At 38.0% G+C, this 19,540-nt stretch overlaps 1 protein-coding gene across 4 annotated transcripts in view; it reads right to left on the reverse strand.

Annotated features, from left to right (window-relative positions):
* Positions 1 to 19,540, reverse strand: part of ASCC3 (activating signal cointegrator 1 complex subunit 3) — a 411,273-nt gene that overhangs the window by 161,731 nt on the left and 230,002 nt on the right. For all 4 annotated transcript variants that reach the window (XM_061623428.1, XM_061623430.1, XM_061623431.1 and 1 more), the window contains 5 exons: positions 18,465 to 18,656; positions 17,908 to 18,132; positions 5,705 to 5,824; positions 3,270 to 3,434; positions 1,610 to 1,696 (listed from right to left, as the gene is read on the reverse strand). In XM_061623428.1, the coding sequence (XP_061479412.1) occupies positions 1,610 to 1,696; positions 3,270 to 3,434; positions 5,705 to 5,824; positions 17,908 to 18,132; positions 18,465 to 18,656 (789 nt within the window). The remainder of the gene's footprint in view (positions 1 to 1,609; positions 1,697 to 3,269; positions 3,435 to 5,704; positions 5,825 to 17,907; positions 18,133 to 18,464; positions 18,657 to 19,540) is intronic.

Here is a 19,540-nt window from a genome sequence, read left to right on the forward strand (position 1 = left end):
CAAACTTGAATTAACATTAAATGCATTCATTAAAATCATATAGTTTGCATGTGGCATATTATGTTCTTAGCCCAAAACTCTGAAGTACTATGATTCATGGTATTAAGGTTTTCACTGTTAATAAGATTAAGTCTTAATACAAGTAAAGAAATATTCATATCTACAGTTTGAATAATGCATAGTATTTCAAATTTTCACTCATACTTGCAAAACAGAGCATACATCTACATATTCTTTGATTTGCGGAAAGTCTTTTACTCTAAAACTTATTTAAAGAGGGTAAATGTTTGGCATCTGCAGGGAAACACATGGAGGCCATCTCCCTCAAGCCCTGACCAGCTCATTCAGTATGAAAGCAGAGCTTAAAAGTCACAACTATAACTTGAACCATTTACAGGATTTCTCAATCATCCCTCAATTATTTCATTTTAAGAAGACCCAACTCTGTTAACCACTGAACTACAGTTTGTTAATGTCGGACCACACTGGCATTTATACACAGCTTTTGAAATGATAAGGGTACCAGTGGCTGATGTTTAAATAAACTTGGAACAGCATTCAAATCTCATCACAATGTCAGTTTTGCCTACCAAAGAGAGGAACTTTTCTGTTTACCATTTAGGACTTTTGTATCTATGTTCAAAGCACATTTCAGGGGATTGCAGTGATTAATTTTTGTGCAAAAGAAAGTAACTATTATCTAAAGAAATGCTAGTCAGAACCCCAATTCATATTTAATAGATTTTTTTTAAAAATACACCCAACCTCTTTCCCACTTCTTGAAATGCTGCAAGAACACAACACTTACAGCATTCTGGGGTGTGTTCACCATTAAGATAATTAAAAGCAAATTCCATAAATTAAAACCTGCAAGTGAGATCCAGCGTAGCACAAGTAGGCATCTGCTTGTGCAACAGGGCTTCTCTTTCCTTTTTCTCCCTGCAGCTCTCTGAACACATTCAAAATCTACTCCAGATGGGTAGAAAACCCTAAAGAGCAGCTTTTGGAGGCATAGGGGCTAGAGAGGGAGAAGAGAAACTGGAAGTCTCACTGTGCAAGTGGATTTCAATTGTGGAAGCAGGCAGAAACCATTGTTGCCCTGGATTTGAAAATGTATTCTGGACTAACAGAGCCAGAACACAATAACAATTACAACTAATGTATCAGCAATCCAATCTGACATACTTGAGGAATCGCTGCTATTAAGGGATTTGGCCTGACAATGTCAGGTGCAACACTGTGAATGAGTGATGTGTGGAGCTGTCCTGATAGATCAGTAAGTGAAAACGTCTCTGTATCCAGCAAAACACACACACACACACACACACAGAGAGAGAGAGAGAGAGAGAGAGAGAGAGAGAGAGAGAGAGAGAGAGAGAGAGAGAGGAGTTCCCAGGTGTATAATGCACTCCTGGATGGGATCTAAGGATTTAATACTTTAATTTAATTATGCAATTTCAAGTTGTTTTGAAGATACTTAATTAATACACTAAAATGATTTACAAAATATACTAGGTGGACTTTAAACATCAACTTATGGGAGTTTATTTGGTTCTCTCAAAAGAAATAGGCCTTTTGTTTTTTGGAAAACATTGTGATGCCTTCTTACCTTAATCTGTTCAAATTCCTCTGCTTTAGATACTATAGCAAGAATGTCACCTTCTGTTTTATGAGCGTCAAACAGTTCATTGAAAGTCTGCAAAATAGGAAAAATTACGGGGTGTTAAGCACAACTGGCCCAGGTTAGATCCTTCATTAGTAACCTGCTGAGGAGGGGGCAGGGTAATCAAACAGTTTTTGAACATCTGTGCCTACAACCTGCAAACCAGTTTAAAGGGTCTGGCTATGCTATTTATAAACTATTAATACAGAAGGAAATGGGCAATGCAGATGGCTTACAAATGGCTTGGGAGGGCTACCAGGGAATGCTGTTAGATGATCAAGGGTGGACGCAGCTACGGGCAAAGCCTTCTTTTCTCACCACCTCTACAGGATTCAGGAAGCTACATTAAAAACACTATTGAGACAGCCCTGGACCCTGGTAAGGCTGGCACATATTAACAGGGATTTATCCCCTCTGTGCTGGTGAGACTGTGTGCAGGAGGGCACTCTGCTTCATTTACGGTGGAAATGCAGTAAGGTAGCCCCATTTTCGACTATATTTTTACAGAACTTTTAAAAAAATGAGCAGGAGTATTGTTTTTGGACCTGCTATCAACTGAAAGCCCTCAAAATCTGCCATTAATTCATAAGGAAATACTACACTTGCTGATGGCAGCAGCTAGTATGGAGGTAGCTAGTCACTGGAAAAACACTGAAGGTGGGATACTGAGGACTAGGTGGATGGATCAGGTGTGGGACATTGTTCTCTCAAGACATCTCCCCCCACCTGGTCCTCCTCAGACACAGAGGTCGCTTTGGAGAGGCTATGTCAAGACTATCTTAACACAAAATTGTCCCTAGAGGATTAAATACTAGTTATCTTGATCCAAAGCTTTTACTGATAGGATGGCAAGCTGTACAAACACTGTATATTGCTTCACACAAGAATTGAATGTTGTAGCTGACTTAACTTTTTAATTAATTTTTCACATTGTAATAGAAAAAAAGTAAGAAGAAAGAATGCAAAAAAAGAGAGACTTTGGTTTGCTTTTGAGAATATTTAGCAGTAGCACCAATCTAAACACAAATGGTGGAGGTGGAAATTCTATCATCATCATCAACTCTCAAACAAAAGTTTTACTTGGCAAAGTGATGCAGGGCTTTGAATACAGGAAGCACAGACCAGTTTTATAACCTGCAATTTAAAGAATTAGCTTGAGTGTTCAAAAATACATTTATCAATTAAAATCATTAGAATAATTCTTTGACATACAGAGCAACACTTCTAAAAAGTGTTAATTTTTTTAGAAGCCCATATAACTTCTGCATATACACACAAATATATCTGGCAACACTCTAATTACTTGTCTTAAGAATATAATGAATGAAAATTTTATTACGGTCATCTGACCAGTATAAGAATATACACATTTCCAATATGTTGAATAAGATGATGTTTTTCATAGTTATTGCTACTCTCACTAGTGGTTTCTCAGAACTCTCCTTTATATATGCAAACTATTATGTTATACTGTACCAGGATTATTTCTCCCCTACATTATCAGGCATAAGATTGTAACTAATTATTTTATTAACAATCTTAGATGAAAATGCTGTTAAATAGATTTTCAAAATATGAGAAAATATCAGAAACAGAGTATGAGTACCTCAATTGTATTATATTTAATGTAGTAATGGCTGGCAATTCTGCCCAAATCTGTAGAAGAAAAAAATCCAGTTCTCTCTTCAAAACGAATCATCCGGGCTTTGTCCAACTTTCGGCCAACTTCTATCACTAGCTGTTCTCTATGCTTCTCTAATCCTGGATCCATCTAAAAGAAAGTGAGTTATTACATGAAGAATTGTATATATTAATCTCTCTCCCATCTTCCCATTTTTTCCACCTTCAAGTGAACATATGGATGCACATACATAGCACATTTTGGGGGGCTTCATTTGACTCAGTTCACTCAGATAACCCACTGATTTGGAATATTTAGAAAATAGCTTCTCTTTTCTCTCTTTAGTATATATGAACACAGGCAAAGAACTACTATACTGGCTCCTGCTGGAAGGAAGGGCAGGATATCAATCAATCAATCAATCAATCAATCAATCAATCAATCAATCAATCAATCAATTAATTAATTAATACTGAATTTTCCTTTGTCCAGCCTGGCCTCCTAAAAGCCCCATTATCTTCTGATGACAGGTTTAAAATATTCCTTGTTACAGATTATCATTTTAGAATTCAAATATATTCAAACTAAGTGAAGGGAATTAGATTTTATTTAATTTTATAGGAATGATTTAAGGAAACACCAGGCACTGAACAAAGATTAAGAAATTTTCTCAGATTTTTATCTTTGAGCTTGAGCAGAGTGCATACAGCAGCAAAAAGAGACACCTATGTTTTCATCATTTATAAATGGTAAGTAAAATTAGAATGTAAGAACAAAATTATCAGCAATGACGAGAGGAGGGGAGGAGAGAGAGAGCTTAGCTCTGCCCGAGTTGTGTTCAAATAATGACTTGAGGGAAACTGATAGACTTGACAAATTATTCAGGCCCTCCTCCAAGCTATGACGCTGAATTCTCTTCCAAGAAAAATGGTTCCTTTTTAAAAAAGAAATCCACCCAATTATATTTATTATTATTATAACTGCTTAATTGTCCAGGTGGCTTCTAACTGGTTTACAAGTATAAAACTAATTACAATATTAAAATATCAAAATACACAATATTATTATTAATATTAAAATATTAAAATACACAATATTAAAATACACAATAAAACAATTTCATCAAAACAATCACCCACAATTAAAATATATACTAAAAAGAACTGTTAAAACAGCACAAGCAAAGCCATTAAAGCAGAATAAGAATAAGAAAAAGGAAAACTGAAAAGGATCAATTGAATTACCAAGTGAAATACATAAAGATACTACACAAACGTTATGACACTGCTTATTGTGAAACAACAATTCTTGGCAGTTAAATAATACTTTCGAGTTTCAAGTGCTTTATATTCATTGAGCGACCACAAATAGTGTCTGCCTGCCAGCAGAATGGACTTCTGCTTGCACAATGTGACTTCCCCTTCCTCTTGTTCCTCCTGCAGCCCTATGAGCACCCCCAAAATCTGGTCCAGAGGATTAGAGGACCTTCTGGAAAATATTTGGGGGCATGGGGGCTGCAGGATGGCTGAAAGAAAAGGAAAATCCCATTGCAGTTTACCTGTTATCTTTTTGCAACCAAGGTAGGTAATTTTTTACTATCCCTATGTCAGAGACAGAAGCTGAAAGATAGTGCTCATCATAAAATTACGTAGTGAGTTCAGTCTATAGGCTTGTGGTTTATTCTCTTAATCACTATACTATGCCAGCACTCAATCATTCTTTTTCTTAGTGTTCAAATGAATGAGTGCAGGTTAGCAAAAATATGTCCCATTGACCATTTCCCCAGCATGCTGATGTGCTTGCCAACCATACTTCCTGTTAAGGGTCATATAGGGTTCCTTTCTCACTAGTAATGAAAGTGTGGTGACAGGGTGAACCAGCAGGTGCTTATGAATACACAAGGGGGTTCAACTGAACAACGCTTCTCTCTCTGTCTTCATGTACCAAAGCTTTTGACTGCATTATTCACATTTAGTTTGCAAAGTCTACATCAGTGGTTCCCAAACTTTTGTTCCCATGGACCACTTGAAAATTGCTGATAATCTTGATGGACCACTGAATGATTTTTCTGCCTCTTAGCAATTGTGACATGCTGTGCTACATACTGTATGAAATACCGAGAGAGATTGCTGCACAAAACCAGGTTGGATTAGCCACCGTCACATATCATGGGTGCTAATTTGACTGTGTTCCATGTGTTTTGGCTGATTGCTGAAAACTAAGAGGATGACTCAGGAAAAGTAATTCAGGATGCTTTTTTTTTTTTTTTTTACACATTTTGTACTATGGAATATTTCCATGTTTTAAAGCACTTAAGAGTTGCTGATGTCAGGAAAAGCAGCACTGGCAAATATTTAATCTCCCATCAGGAAAGAATTACAGAACCAGAAAGCATGTTAGTATTTTCATGCATTTTGTACCTGATAAGCCTTGTGACTGATGCCATATACTAATGGGTTTGCTCTCATCCGTACATAAAGGTAAGTGTAACTTATCCACTTTACTGCTTCCTCGACATTTGTCACTGTTCCGAGAGCAATCTGCGAGTAGGAAGAAATAAAAATTAAATTTACATGTTAAAGAGTTGAGACAGATATAAAGTGAGTCATAAACAATATGAGCAGGACTTACGTGACATTATAGTGAAATATTCTGAATTAAGCAGCTGAAATTAATTGTTAAAAGAATACACCAAGGCTTAATCCATTTTTCTCAAAAAATGTGGGATATTTTAAAATTAGAAAACCAGATTATGCATTTCAGTTACTGCAACTGCTGTATGGAACAGATTTCCCCAAGGGTCCTGGGAATCAACAGGATATCAGGTTGTATCCAGTTCTGACCCTCCATTCATGAAGGTTTCCAGGAAACAAGGAAGAAGGCAATTTTTGCTGATTCTCCCTTCCCTTTGTAGACTCCTGGGACTCCCACCACTTAAATTTGCTTAGGAGAGTTAGGGAACCGATTGGTACAGCATGGGAATTTACCATATTCTCTATATTGGTCTGGATCCAGACTTTCCATTCCATAAGCAGTAGGAGCTTCCATTCATGGAAATAGAATTGTACTCATCAAGGAATCCCTTTTGAATGAAGTTTTTGGTATCAAATGTACACCAGCACCATTTTAAGTGTTAGCATTTTTTTCACTTCCAATACAGCAAACACTAGTCTATTTAGTCATATTTATTTAAGTGGGAATTCATATCAAGGCTAACAGATACACACACATACACACAGAAGCAATACCACACATTTTTTGAACCTTTTCTGTTGCTTTCCCTTATTTTTATTATTTGATTATTTTGAAACTATATTTCTGTTCTCTCTCTGGAACTGAACATATAGCTAAATGGTGTATTTATTTTTAAAAGGACACATTGCAGAATTGTTATTACCACCATAAGACCATTACCCATCACTCCTTGTGGCTAGAATATGTTGTAACATTGGTTTGGCAAGTTGCTGGAGAATCACACAAATGCTAAAATGTGGTTGGGACCTATAGAAAGGCACTAAAGGTATACAGTGTTGTTTTAAACATCAAACTATATTCAGTGCTATGTAAAAGCACTAAAACCTTTGTGATCCACTGAAATATTATTATGATTATGATTATTGAATTTCTATCCCGCCATTCTTCCCAAGGGGAACCCAGGGCAGCAAGCAGATAATAGAGAACTAAAAACATTTAAAAAACAAAACACTGTAAAAAAAACAATTTCAATACAGATGTAGCCTGAGATAAAGTATCTGCTTAAAAATACATTTGATTACTTGGATAATTCCAAAGCATCAGATTAAATGGGATCACTGTAAAAGAAAAAAGAATGCCACAGTACATAAAATAAATTCTGAAATCCCACATCTTTCTTGACACTTAGTTATAAGTTAGTCTCACTGATTTATATGGAACCTACTTCCAAACAAGTACATTTATAATGGTAAATTTTACATCCCCAACAAAGCACATTTACTTGGAAGTAGGTGCTATCAACTCATCCCCCCATGATTTTCCCATTTCTCTGTCCAAAATTATCTGATAAAAAGGGCTTCCCAAGCTGTGGTTTGTTGACCACCAATGGTCCAGGAGCTTCATTCAGGTGGTCTGCAGATTTGTGGTTGAAGATAGGACACAGCACATCCATTGCACTGAATATTCATAGTGATTTTAATTGTATTTTATTGCTTTTTATTTCTTATATTACAGTTTGAATTCTATGAAATTACAATTGCTACAACAAGTAGAAAAACCATTAAGTGGTCTGCCAAGACCCTCAGCAATTTTCAAGTGGTCTGTAGGAGCCACTGCTGTAAAATGTCACCATTTCTTCTAACATCCCAACTTTCTACCTTATCAAAAACAAACCCTGTCCCAAACCCAAACCCTCAACCTCTGTTAGGTTGACATGAAGTTGTTTGAAGTATTATTAATCTGAAAATTCTCCTACTTCAATAATAGTGTCAGATTTTGTTTGAGCCAAACTGCATCTCTCTCCTATCATGGAAAATTAAAGTCAAATAAATGTTATTTTGGTATCTGAATGGGGCCACGTAAAGGTTAAAAATGCACATCTACATTAAATGAGTGCAACTCAATCCAAAGGAGGGGGGAAAGGTACCAAGCCACAGGGATATTACACCATTTGTTACTGAAACTAATTTGGGCATTTGATTTCTGCCCATGATTCACTGAAGTACTTGCATGTTCTCTACTGAAAGAGAAGTGATGGCATTTCATCCTATTACACAATAACATTATCCCGCCTGGAAATGTTAAGTTTTAGACAATTGAAACTATAACACTCTCTTAAGAAAGGATAACAAATGCTTCTTCACAACATGCCCTCTCCTTGCCCTACTGGTGCTACAGCAACATTAACTGTCCAAAAATGTACACACACACCCAACCAAAATGCTGCTTTTAACCCATATTCTCTTTACTGGTCAGAACTAGTGTAATCAGAAGGAAATAAATATAGGAAGTATACTAAAACACACAAATATTCAGAACAATTCCACAACTTCCCCCGCAAAGCTTCACTATGGTGTAGCATTCATTAAATGTCAATAGGGCTACTATAGAACAAATGGTTTAAAGATTGTAGCCATGAAGACGTTAAACCTCTCAATGTTATTAGAGTCCTTATTGAATGCAGATGGTGCTACAGAACAGAAATTACTTTTGAAGATTTGCTGCCACCTGGTGTCCAGTGCCCTGTGTATTAGGTCTTCTTTTCAATAGAGAAGACTTAAGCTGAGCTGAAACAATCTATTTTGTGTTACTGATGATGCCAGGTTTTTTTTTTTATTTTTTTAAGACCCCCGATATCAAGGCGACCCTGAAAAATACACTGAAAATGTCATAATTTTTTGTTGTTGTTCAGGTTATGTACCTGAAAGCTCCGACATAGCTGTGCAAAATCCCCCAAATTTTAAGGCTCCAGTCCAGGGACTTGTGGACACACAGGAACTGGAAGCTCCAGAACACCTTGGATACAAGAGAGCTGTGAAACCCATTCAGCTTATATGACCAAACTTGGGGATGCTTCCAAACACGAGTACACTATAGCTGCTACAGCTTAGGCAGAATCTCTTTGTATTCTCTCTATTTCCTCAGCAGGCCTGTTACAAGTCATAGTTGGGGCAGCACACTCTAGCCTCTGCCATCAGCCAGATCATGGGCCTCTTGGAGGGGATGAACTGGCTGCTTCTCAAGGAGAATATAACTGCAAGGGGGGACCACCCTGCCCCCATCCATCGGCCAAGGAAAGAGCAGCTGTAGAGAGTTTGTTTCCCCTCATCTTTCCAGAAAGAATACTCTGTTCCAACTTCCAGTTGCCTTGGGCCTGAAGAAGCAAAGGGGCGGGAGAAACAACATTCTGGCTTCATCTGTTGGCCAAAAGAACAATGGACACTAACTGCTATCCAAGCAATAGCACCAATGAAGGAAGATCAACCTAGCAAAAACTAGTTATGAATACTACACACTAAAGACATTTATACCTCACTCTTTAGCCAGAAAAGCTTTCAGAGCAGAATAAAAAAATCAGTTCTGATTTTGTTCTGGCCTTGAAGAAGAATCTATACCATGTTCTCAATCTTTTTCCTCCACTCGACTCCCCTTCCCTTGCATGTCTTGTCCTTCTAGTTTGTAAGCCTGATAGCAGGGACTGTTCCTCCCCCTTTTTTAAAAAAATTGATGTGAGCTGCTTTGGGAGAGAACAATTATCTGAAAAGCAGCATCAGGGTGTTAGTGCTAGCATATAAAGTCCTAAATGGCTTGGACCTAAGTCCAAAGAGTGCCTTCCCCAGCAACAACCATTTAGCCCCCTATGATCAGCAAGCAAGCCTTGGTGGTGGTGGTGGTTATGATCTGTGACAGGGCCTTTTCAGTGGTGGCTCTTCATTTGTGGAATGCTCTTGCCATTGAGGTGCATCTGTCTCCATCACTATTAACTTTCAGAATGAATTTGCAAACATTCCTGTTTATCCAGGAATTTGGTGGCTGAAGGGGACCTGAAGATAACTAATGGAAGAATGTTTTTAAGATGTGTTTTAGAATATTTTAAACTGTGTTTAAAAATATTTTAACTATGTTTTAGAATATTTTTAATTGCAATTGAATTTTAGAATGTTTTTCAAATGTTTTTCTTCTTGTTAAATTGTTTTATGTGTGCTGCCTTGGACTCCTTTGGGAAGAAGAACAGGATATAAATTTAATTATTATTAATAATAATAATCTAATAAATTAATGAGGCAGAGGGAGAGAGATGGAGACTGACTTTGCCTAAGCTGTAGCTCAAGTTGAGAAAGTGTCCCAAGCTTGGCCATAAAAGCACAGCTCCCCCTCTTCCCAAAATGTGGAGGCTTCCCTGACATGTGTCCTATGGAAGAACCTTCAAAACCAGCTTTGGGAAGTATTGGTATCCAGGACTTGGTCAAACAGAGAAACTCTTGATTTTTGTGCATTTTATTTAGCAAATTTTGACTCAGACATCCCCTCCCCCTACAATAAGTGGCCCTGTCTTAGAACCCAGCTTAACTTGTACTAGAAGATACTTCTCATTTTTGTAAATAATTCATAACTACAGAATGAAAATAATTTTGTTGCTGCTGTTTGAGAAAAAGAAAACATCCCATAAAACAAAGAACATGGTTCATAAGAAAATCCCAAGTGGTAAGTAGAATTCTGCTTTGTTTATTCTCTTTGCAGAGGTGAATTAATTTTGTTTGGACATAGCAAAGAACAGATACTTCTTTGTTTGTTTACAAGCAAACAAGGCAGGTGCACAGCTCTGTTAGATGACATAAGAACACAAGAAGAGCCTGCTGAATCAGGCCAGTGGTCCCTTTAGTCCAGCATCCTGTTCTCACAGTGGCCAATCAGCTGCCCATGGGAAACCCACAAGCAGGACCGGAGTGCACTCTCCTCTCCTGCAGCAACTGGTATTTGGAAGTATTTGCCTCCATAGGTGGAGGTAGTATAACTGCCATCTCAAATTGCCATTAAAAACTGATTAACTGATAAAACTAGCTGATGTATAGAAACATAGACCATAGTAAGTTAGAATTGCTACTGCTCCTAAAGAAAAATACTGTTTCATATATTTATATATTTTTAAAATAACAAATGATTTGAGACACTGAATTACAGTTTTGTCTATATATCTTTTTTCCTCCCAAACCAACCATATTTGTGCATATCATCAGTAAATATACATAATTAAGAATGATCTTGCCTGAGATAAGCTTAGAGGACAGGATAATGAAAGAAAGATCTAAAAAAGATGTAACACACTTTTAATGAACTATACTCCTATGCAAAAGTTACTAGGTAGCTGAAGTATTTAACACTATAATTAAATGAAAAATTTGCAAAGAAAATCTGGTGTGTGAAGATAAAATATTTGCTTTTAAACTGGCACAGGATGAATTCTTTTTTCAAGTGCCTCATCAGCATTTTTAGTCTTCCCAGTTTGCTTGTTTTGAAACTGGTATCATATTCTGAATGGACATCTATTTTCTACAACACACGTCAATGGCTTAACATTTTATGTCCTGCCTGAGCAATGTCATATTCACTTGTTATTTTTAAAGTAACATCTTTGGACGTATTTGCCATACTGAAGAGCTGGACACATTCTTCATGGTATTTTAAGTCCTTAAGAAATGCAGCCTGTTTGGCCTTTTGATAACCGTCATTGTAAGTAGAATCCATAATACTTGTAAACAGCTTATTCCACTGATGAATCTCCATTACTATCATCACTTCTATATCTGATGTTTTGGTTTTGCTTATGTAGCACCACAGACACATAAGAGGGACGTACCAGAAGCCTTCGCAGAACCCCAGGTTTTGCAGAAGTAAAAAAATATATTTAGGAAAAAAGCCACTAAGGTTGAGGAAAACCAAAAAACAATTCAATTAGGACGGAGCATATGCAGTCGCCACAGAATGCTAACTGGCTGTTGCAGGGAGGGACATAAATTGGGAGGGAGGGGAAACAGAATGGAGTATTGTGGTGGAGGTTATGGTTGGATGACTGGAGTAAATGAACAGGAGTACTACAGAGTGCAACATTCTATTTCCAAAGTTCAGGTTGTGAGTGCCATTGCTTACGTGGTCAAAATAAGCACCCACAGACAAGAGAAAGATTATAAGCAGAGGAAACACAAGGTTTGCAGAAGTACTTCCCCTAACCAATAAAAGAGGGGGGGAATCCCAATGACCTCTGGGCATGCTCACTGAGCACAGAATGTCAGCTAACCGAGAGAGGGGGAAAATTTTAAAAAGAAAACCGCGGGGGGGGGAATGGAATGGAATAGCTGGAACCTGAGCCAGAAGACACTGCAATATTTTGTTGCAGGTCCCTTTTGCCCATCTTATTTTGAATACTGATCTCCATATTAAATCAACGTTCACCAATCAGGTGACCTCCAACTGGGGCTGATGGGAATTGCAGTCATAAACATCTGGAGGCTACCAGGTTGGCAAAGACTGCCTTAAATCTACCGTTCTGTAACTTAATCTCATTTTTCCCTTTCTGTTTGTTTCTTTGTGGCCTTCCAGAAGTTGTGGACTACAACTCCTATCATCCCTAAGGCTCAGACTGATGGGACTTGAGTGTCCAGCAACATTTGGAGGGTCACACATTCTCCATCCCTATTCTACATAATTAGTCTTCAACTTGTTTACATCTAAGGCTCAACTTTAGCTTCAACTAATAACATAGATTCATCTTTATTTTTATCATCTATCAGTTGTATTCAACTAAGTCCTACTCAGAGTAGACCAACTGAAGTTTAATGCATCTAAGTTAGTAATGCCCATTAACTTCAATGGGTCAAATCTGAGTAGGACTAGCACTGAATATATAATGGGGAATTTTATATATCCAGACATATAATCATACATATTAAGAAGGCATATGTTTTTATGATCATAAGGAGTTAAGCATAGGGCCTGAAGGCCTGAGATTCAGGGTCTAAGAGAACCCTAAATCTTAGCATTTAATTCAGGCCTCAAGTAAACTTAGTCTGAACTCTTGTGATCTTGCCAAATTGGCTGGTGCGTGACTGACAAGTGATAATTAGTCTATTGTGTAAATTCAATCAGCATAAGCAGTGATTAATATGATACTGGTTTTGATCCAAGGCAGCCTTTCCCAACCAGTGTGCCTCCAGATGTTGTTGGACCACAACTCCCATCTTCCTGACCATTGGCAATGCTAGCTGAGGCTGATGGGAGTTGTGGTCCAACAACATCTGGAGGCACACTGGTTGGGAAAGACTGATCCAAGGAGATAGGTTTCTTGTGTAAAGCAATAATGCTTTCTAGGGGAAAAAGTCTGTAACAAGTATTAGATGTTTTAATGAAGAGAAACAGTGAGATTTTACAATGATTTTAAAATAACCCAGTGTGTTATATTTACAACTTTATAAGTGTGTTTTCATTAAGAAAAAGGCACTCTGGGGTGGCCTGCCTCCTATATCTCTGAGGCTGAAAGATACTAGTTAGCCAGAGTCACCCAGTCTTTTCCTGAGTCTGTGTGGTTTTGAAATGAAGCTCAGTGTATTTAAATATAATCCCCTCTCTTAAGCTATGTATTTTATAAGTAAGGAAATGGGATTTCTGAGAAAGTATAAGGACATAAGAACCCCTATGGCAAAGGAATGGAACTGGGGGTGCTCATACATTCCCAAACATCCTAAGTTGAGGCAAACTTAACTCAAGGAACTTGTTCAAATATCTCCAGGTATACCTGGGTCAGCGTGGCCGATCAGAACAAAGAGAACAATGAAAGTACAGGGATGCATGAAGGAACATTCACAATTGCAGAATGTAAGTGTATGGCAAAAACTGGTCTCAGCTAGCCCCAAAATTCATTAGTCAAGGTGGACAGCAGAACAATGGTGATATTAATGAGATGGACAGAATCTTGGAATCAGCACTGGAGTTACCTAATGCTTTCTGATTGGTTTGGAAAGATTGTAGAGAGGAGGAACTGTGATGTTATGTGGGAACGAACTTGTGGGATTGGTTTACTGTCACATGCTGTAACTGTACTGTATAAAAGAGCTTGCACACAGTGCCTCAGTGCAGTCTCTCCTGGATGTTTCTGGGAGGCTGACCCTGCACATTATTTATTTATTTATTAAATTTATACCCCACCTTATTGCCAAAAGGCCCTCAAGGCGGCTTACAAAAAACACAAACATAATACATCAATAAAACTTAATACATCAATAAAATAATACAGTTCTCAAGATTAAATAACAATTTACATATGCATATGCTTGTAAAGAATAAAGGCCTACCTTTTTGCTTCAAGCCTGTGTCCTCAAATATTTTTCTAAGGACCCCCAGCAAAAGATCCCAACGGAGAAAAAATCTCCAGCATATAATCCTATATCACTAATTCTTGTTGAGTCATTATCTGCAATGTGTTCTTTCTTTGAATAATTCTCTTTAAACCAAACTTCTCAATCTTCTGCTCTCGGAGAACCCCTTTTCCACGTTGATTTGTTTGCTTTGAACCCATTGCCTTGCATCAAGTGAGAGTATGCTGTCTCTTTTTGGACACCTTACAGATCCTATCTTTGTTCAGCCCCTGATATCCTTTGTAAGTTTGAAAAGGACTTCCTTAGACCATATTGTTTTCTAGGTGAGTTAATTAGAAAGGAAAATAAATAGTAGGCAGTCATCAAAGCAGTTGCCCATTTTTTGGCACTGACTGCCTCACACACACAAAATTAACATGTTCATTTTAAGTAACAGCTACTATAGCACCAGCTTAGATCTAGCAGACTCATACTGCAAATGGAAGACGCTTACACATAACCCAGAGGGTCTCTGATTTCCACTGCTGCCATCGCACCCATTGTGGCAGCCCCAAGAGCCACATTAAAAACCATTCTGGAAGCCTCAGGAGTAGCTTTTGGAGATGTGCAGCAGACTGCAATGGGAAGTGAATGGATGAAACAGCTCTTTGACTCTCCCAAGTAATCTCAACTGAACATTTAGAAGTTAGTGTATTAAATCATGTGTGTGTTACTTCTGCTTTTTAAAGCAACGTTAAAAAAAGATAACTTTATCCAAATTTTCCATAATAACTCCAAAGACTTTCCCCTCAGATTATAGTAAAAGCTAGTTAAGCAAGAATGGAATATATTTATAAAATGATCTGTACTGAAAGAGATAAATGACTGAGTTACAATCAAGAGAAACGAAAGACTTTTGTAATTGGCCTGACTTAGAATTGATTTTCTGTAATCAAGCAAGTACTGATCTTTCCTGGCTTGTCATGTCAGCAGGAAAAGTCATGTCCAGTGTTCCAGAGTACATAAAAAATGATGGTTTCATGGCCCTGTCAGTGCTTCACACTTTTGCTTTTCAGCATTTTCAGTTACACCAGCTGAGATGCATTGCTATTTTCACTAACGTAAGTTTATAAGAAATCATTAACACACTTCAACACTGACCCTCAGTTGTTGGAAACTGGCACAGTTCCTGACCATTGAAGATTAATTTTATGCTTACTGTGCACTAGATCTTTTAAAGCATAATTAAACTTTTACAAAAACAAAATTGCATTTTGGGGTGGCCAAAAATAAATGAGTGTTCTAACTTTTCTTCTGCAAACTTTTTGCTGATATGGAAGCTAGATCATCTCTTGTGGGCAATATTCAAAGTTATATGAGGCAGTACATGTGTGTTCATTTTCAAAATGAAAAGCAAAAGCAAAAGCAAAGGTTAAGAACAGCAGAACTGTCCTTTGCATCTGTTTACCTCTCCATTATTGCCTCAAAAGTACATTTTACTGGAAAATGGGAAAGTGATTATAAAAGGAGTGATTTTAAATGGACAACACATCTCAGAGAACTGACATATATATCATGCAAGGTAATAGTAGTCTGCTAAACTTCTCATAAGCAATATGAACAAAAGAGCCTGTTGAATCAGTCCAAAGGCCTATCTACTCCAGCACCCTTTTTTCAAAGTATCCAGCAGATGACCATGCGAAGTCCGCAAGGAGGACATGAGGGCAATAACCTCTCCCTCTGTTGCTTTCCAGAGATTGGTATTTAGGGGCATGCTGCCTCTGATCCTGGAGGCAGCATGTAGTGTCCATGATTAATAGCCATTGATGGCCTCATTCTCTTTTTTACAAAGCAATTTGTTCTCACTCACAAGTGTTTCAGTTATGAAGACACTTTGTATCTTCAAGTCAACAGCACTGCTATGGGTATCTGTGTGAATCCACATACCATGCCAACATAATACTGCCAACTTAAAAGAACACCACTATAGCTTTTATCCTAAGTATCTCTTCTCTACCAAAGACATACCATTCACAGCTTTATCAGAGTCTAACAGGAAACGGGAAGGAGACCCTCAGCAGTAGCCCAAGAAGCATGGAAGCCACCACACTGAGCTTATCAGCTAGTGCTCCTCCTCCCTCTTCTGACTCTTATAATTTGACAGAAAGGAAAGGCTATTTATTTCTATGTGTCAAAATCCCAAGTTGCAGATTCAAAGCAGGCAGTTTGAGGTGCAGCTTGGAAAATGGACTGGCCTATCTTCTATTTCTTCCTCATGGCTTCTCAAACTTTCTACAACTCCTTTTGTTTTTAGCATTTGAATGTGAAGACTGAAGTCTACTTGAGAAAAGTTTGTACAAGGAGAATAATGAGGAAAAGGACAATCTCTTTTGGTACTCTGTGATTATCTTCTCTTTGGTCTAGAGAACCAACCACTTACGCACAACATGTTACAGTAAGAAGAGCCATTAAATATTCTGATGTACTGAGCAGCTTTTAAAACTATTTGAGAGCTGTTAAACCAGACTTCGTTTTATTCATAAAAATGGCTAACCACTTTCAAAAATAACACCATATTCTTGAATTAGAAAATGGGCATATGTTTAAAGCAAATGATATCAGAAAGATTGTGTCACATCCCTCAAAATATTGCACTCTAATATGTTACTAGTGTCACAACACTAAAAACAGGTCAGTTTGAAAGCTGCAACTGGGCTTTGCAGGGTAATTTTTCAAGCAGTGAGGAATGGAGAATCTGTGCTGTGGGCAATGTTGGAGAAGGGAAAATTGGTGAGATGAACATCTAAGATGGCGTCCGCTGGTGTTTATGCACTGTTACTTCGGCTTGAAGAAGCTGCCGCTGGAGGGCTTGAAGCCAGCGGCCAATGTTACCGTGGCTGTCTCCCCCAGCATGGTGGAGGAGAGGGTGAGGAGGGGCGCCCATAAGAGTCCCGCATGACACCTGAGGAGAGGAGCTGCCTGCCGCCCCGCACGAAAGGTTGCTGGTCCGCCTGCCTGCCTGCAGTCACCACGTCTTGGATGGGGCACCAAGCGATGGAGTGGGGACGCTGTAGGGTGCTGCTGCTGCCACATTGTGTATTCCGGGGAGCAGTTGTGCGAGGTCTGGGTGCTCTGTTTCGTCGGGGACTCAAGGCACTACCTTGTCCAGTGCCTTGCCTTTCTGCAGTGTTCATCTGGCTGCTTTTTGGGGGAGCCTACAAGCAATAGTCTTCTCCCACTACAGGTTCTCTCCAGCCACCGGTGCCCAGAGTTAGTCTGCCTCTGAACATGGAGTCTTCATATAGCAACAGCAGCCATCAACAGAGACTCTTAACATCCATGCTAGAGTGACAAAAACTGTTTTCTTATGCTTTTGTATTGGAATCTTGTTATTAATATTGAAATGTTATGTGATTAATTTGATATGTTTTAATTGATTGATAGCTTGTTTTATGATGACTTTACATGTGATAAAGTTTAGGTAATCAATTGGAGTTATTGTTGGATTGTTATGTTTTGAAATGATTTGAAATGATTGTTATGTTTTTGAATTGACTGTATTGATGTTGTCATTTGCATTTTTGTAAGCCACTTTGAGCATATTTGTATGGGAAAGTGGCATATAAATTTGAGCAATAAATAAATAAATAAAAACACAATCCCCAGAAACTATTTAGAGAAGCTGCTATAATTTAGAAATCTGAATATAAATAGTATTGCATTTTTCCTATTTTATACATACTGGTTCCAAAAAAAGATTTGTATGTATTAGCTATGCAGAATCGCTTAAGAAACCATACCTCTGCATTCAAGTTGTCTGCAAGGCTTTCAAGAAACTGGCTCTCAATTGGATTCTGCTGAGTAAGCAGAGTCAGATAATGGCTGACTTTGTCATGTGTTGTAATAATGACGCCTTCTCCAAATTTGTCAAACTGAGGTCGTCCAGCTCGACCAAATATCTGCATGACATCTAAAATTCCAAGGTCAACAAAGGAGCCTCTTTTTGCATCATAGATCTGTGTTCCCTGGGTAACGAAAAGTTAATAAAAATTAACATAAACACACATGAGTCCTAATCTAGATGATCTGAAGACCAAAATTAGGCAAATACAGCAGGATTTCAAAAGTGTACTTAAGATAATCCTTCCTGTGGTATATTTAAATCTTTACCATCCAGCTAGATTCCCACAGGACTGAGCTAGTTTAACAATCAATCTCCCTTCCCACATCATTGCTAGGTAATTAGTAGCACACCTTCCCCCACAAACCCATCCTTCCTTTTGAAAACATTGGTAAATATTTTGTTATATGACACTTTATAGATTTTTAATGGCTGATAGAGTGGGGATGTTCTTACCTTAATAATGACAGCATGAGCTGGAAGATTGACACCCCAGGCTAACGTAGCTGTACAAACCAAGACTTTTATATAGCCACGAGAAAACAAGTTCTCTACCAAATTTCTGTCTGGCCGCAGCATTCCTGCATGATGAATACTGAATCCATCTGGAAACATTTCACGCAATTGCTTGTTTCTGGATCTTTGCACCTTTACATGGACAAGTGCAAAATTAATATTCACATTAAAATACCACAATCCTGGCACATATAAAATTGCTACATGCTTCCAACAATATATTCACAAATAGGTTGCAAATAAAATGCGCCTCAAGCCACACAGTGATTTGTTACTGATGTTACTGGAAAAATATATAATTCAATTTGATAGCTCTGATGGTGTCAGAGACCACCTGCTCGTTGGGCTAAGCAACAGAGCAACTGGACCTTTTCTATCGCAGCTCCTCAGTGTGGAACTCTGTTCCTTCCTTCCTTTCTCACTGTTATATATACCCCAGAATATGACACACCAGTGAATAAAAAATGCCCCTAAAAAAGAAACAAAAATATTTTTTGTGACAACTTATTATTTTTATTTATTTATTTATTACAGTATTTGATTTATATCCTGTCCTTCCACCCAGCAGGAGACCGATTTGAAGTTTGCTGTGAAAAGATGTCACAATCATATTTGTGCCCATTCTTTGAATTCAAGAAGATAGCCAGCATCATGTCTCATGTTTCTTCTCAAGGCTACTGTGATACAGAAGTCGTTGATACAATGTGCTTTATAAATTGAGATGGTGGGGGAGAAATGTGTGGGAAGTGTCTGCTAACTTGCATGACCATATCCACCACGAGAACCACTAATTCCAGGAGTGAATGTTTAATATAAATCAGGTCTGGGTGCCCCATCTTCAGCCCAAATATACACTTCGGGAGCTACTTCTTAATTTACTGTTTGTATCAGTATGGCAGCAGAGTCACTAGAGAGACTCATCTTGGATCAGGCGCTGACTCAGCAGAAGATCCTAGTTTATCAGTTGAAAACCTATGGTATAAAGGAGACGGAATAAGCTGTTGAACTTCTGAGGC

This window comes from Rhineura floridana, chromosome 4 (assembly GCF_030035675.1).
Source record: "Rhineura floridana isolate rRhiFlo1 chromosome 4, rRhiFlo1.hap2, whole genome shotgun sequence".
NCBI classification, from domain to species: Eukaryota; Metazoa; Chordata; class Lepidosauria; order Squamata; family Rhineuridae; genus Rhineura; species Rhineura floridana.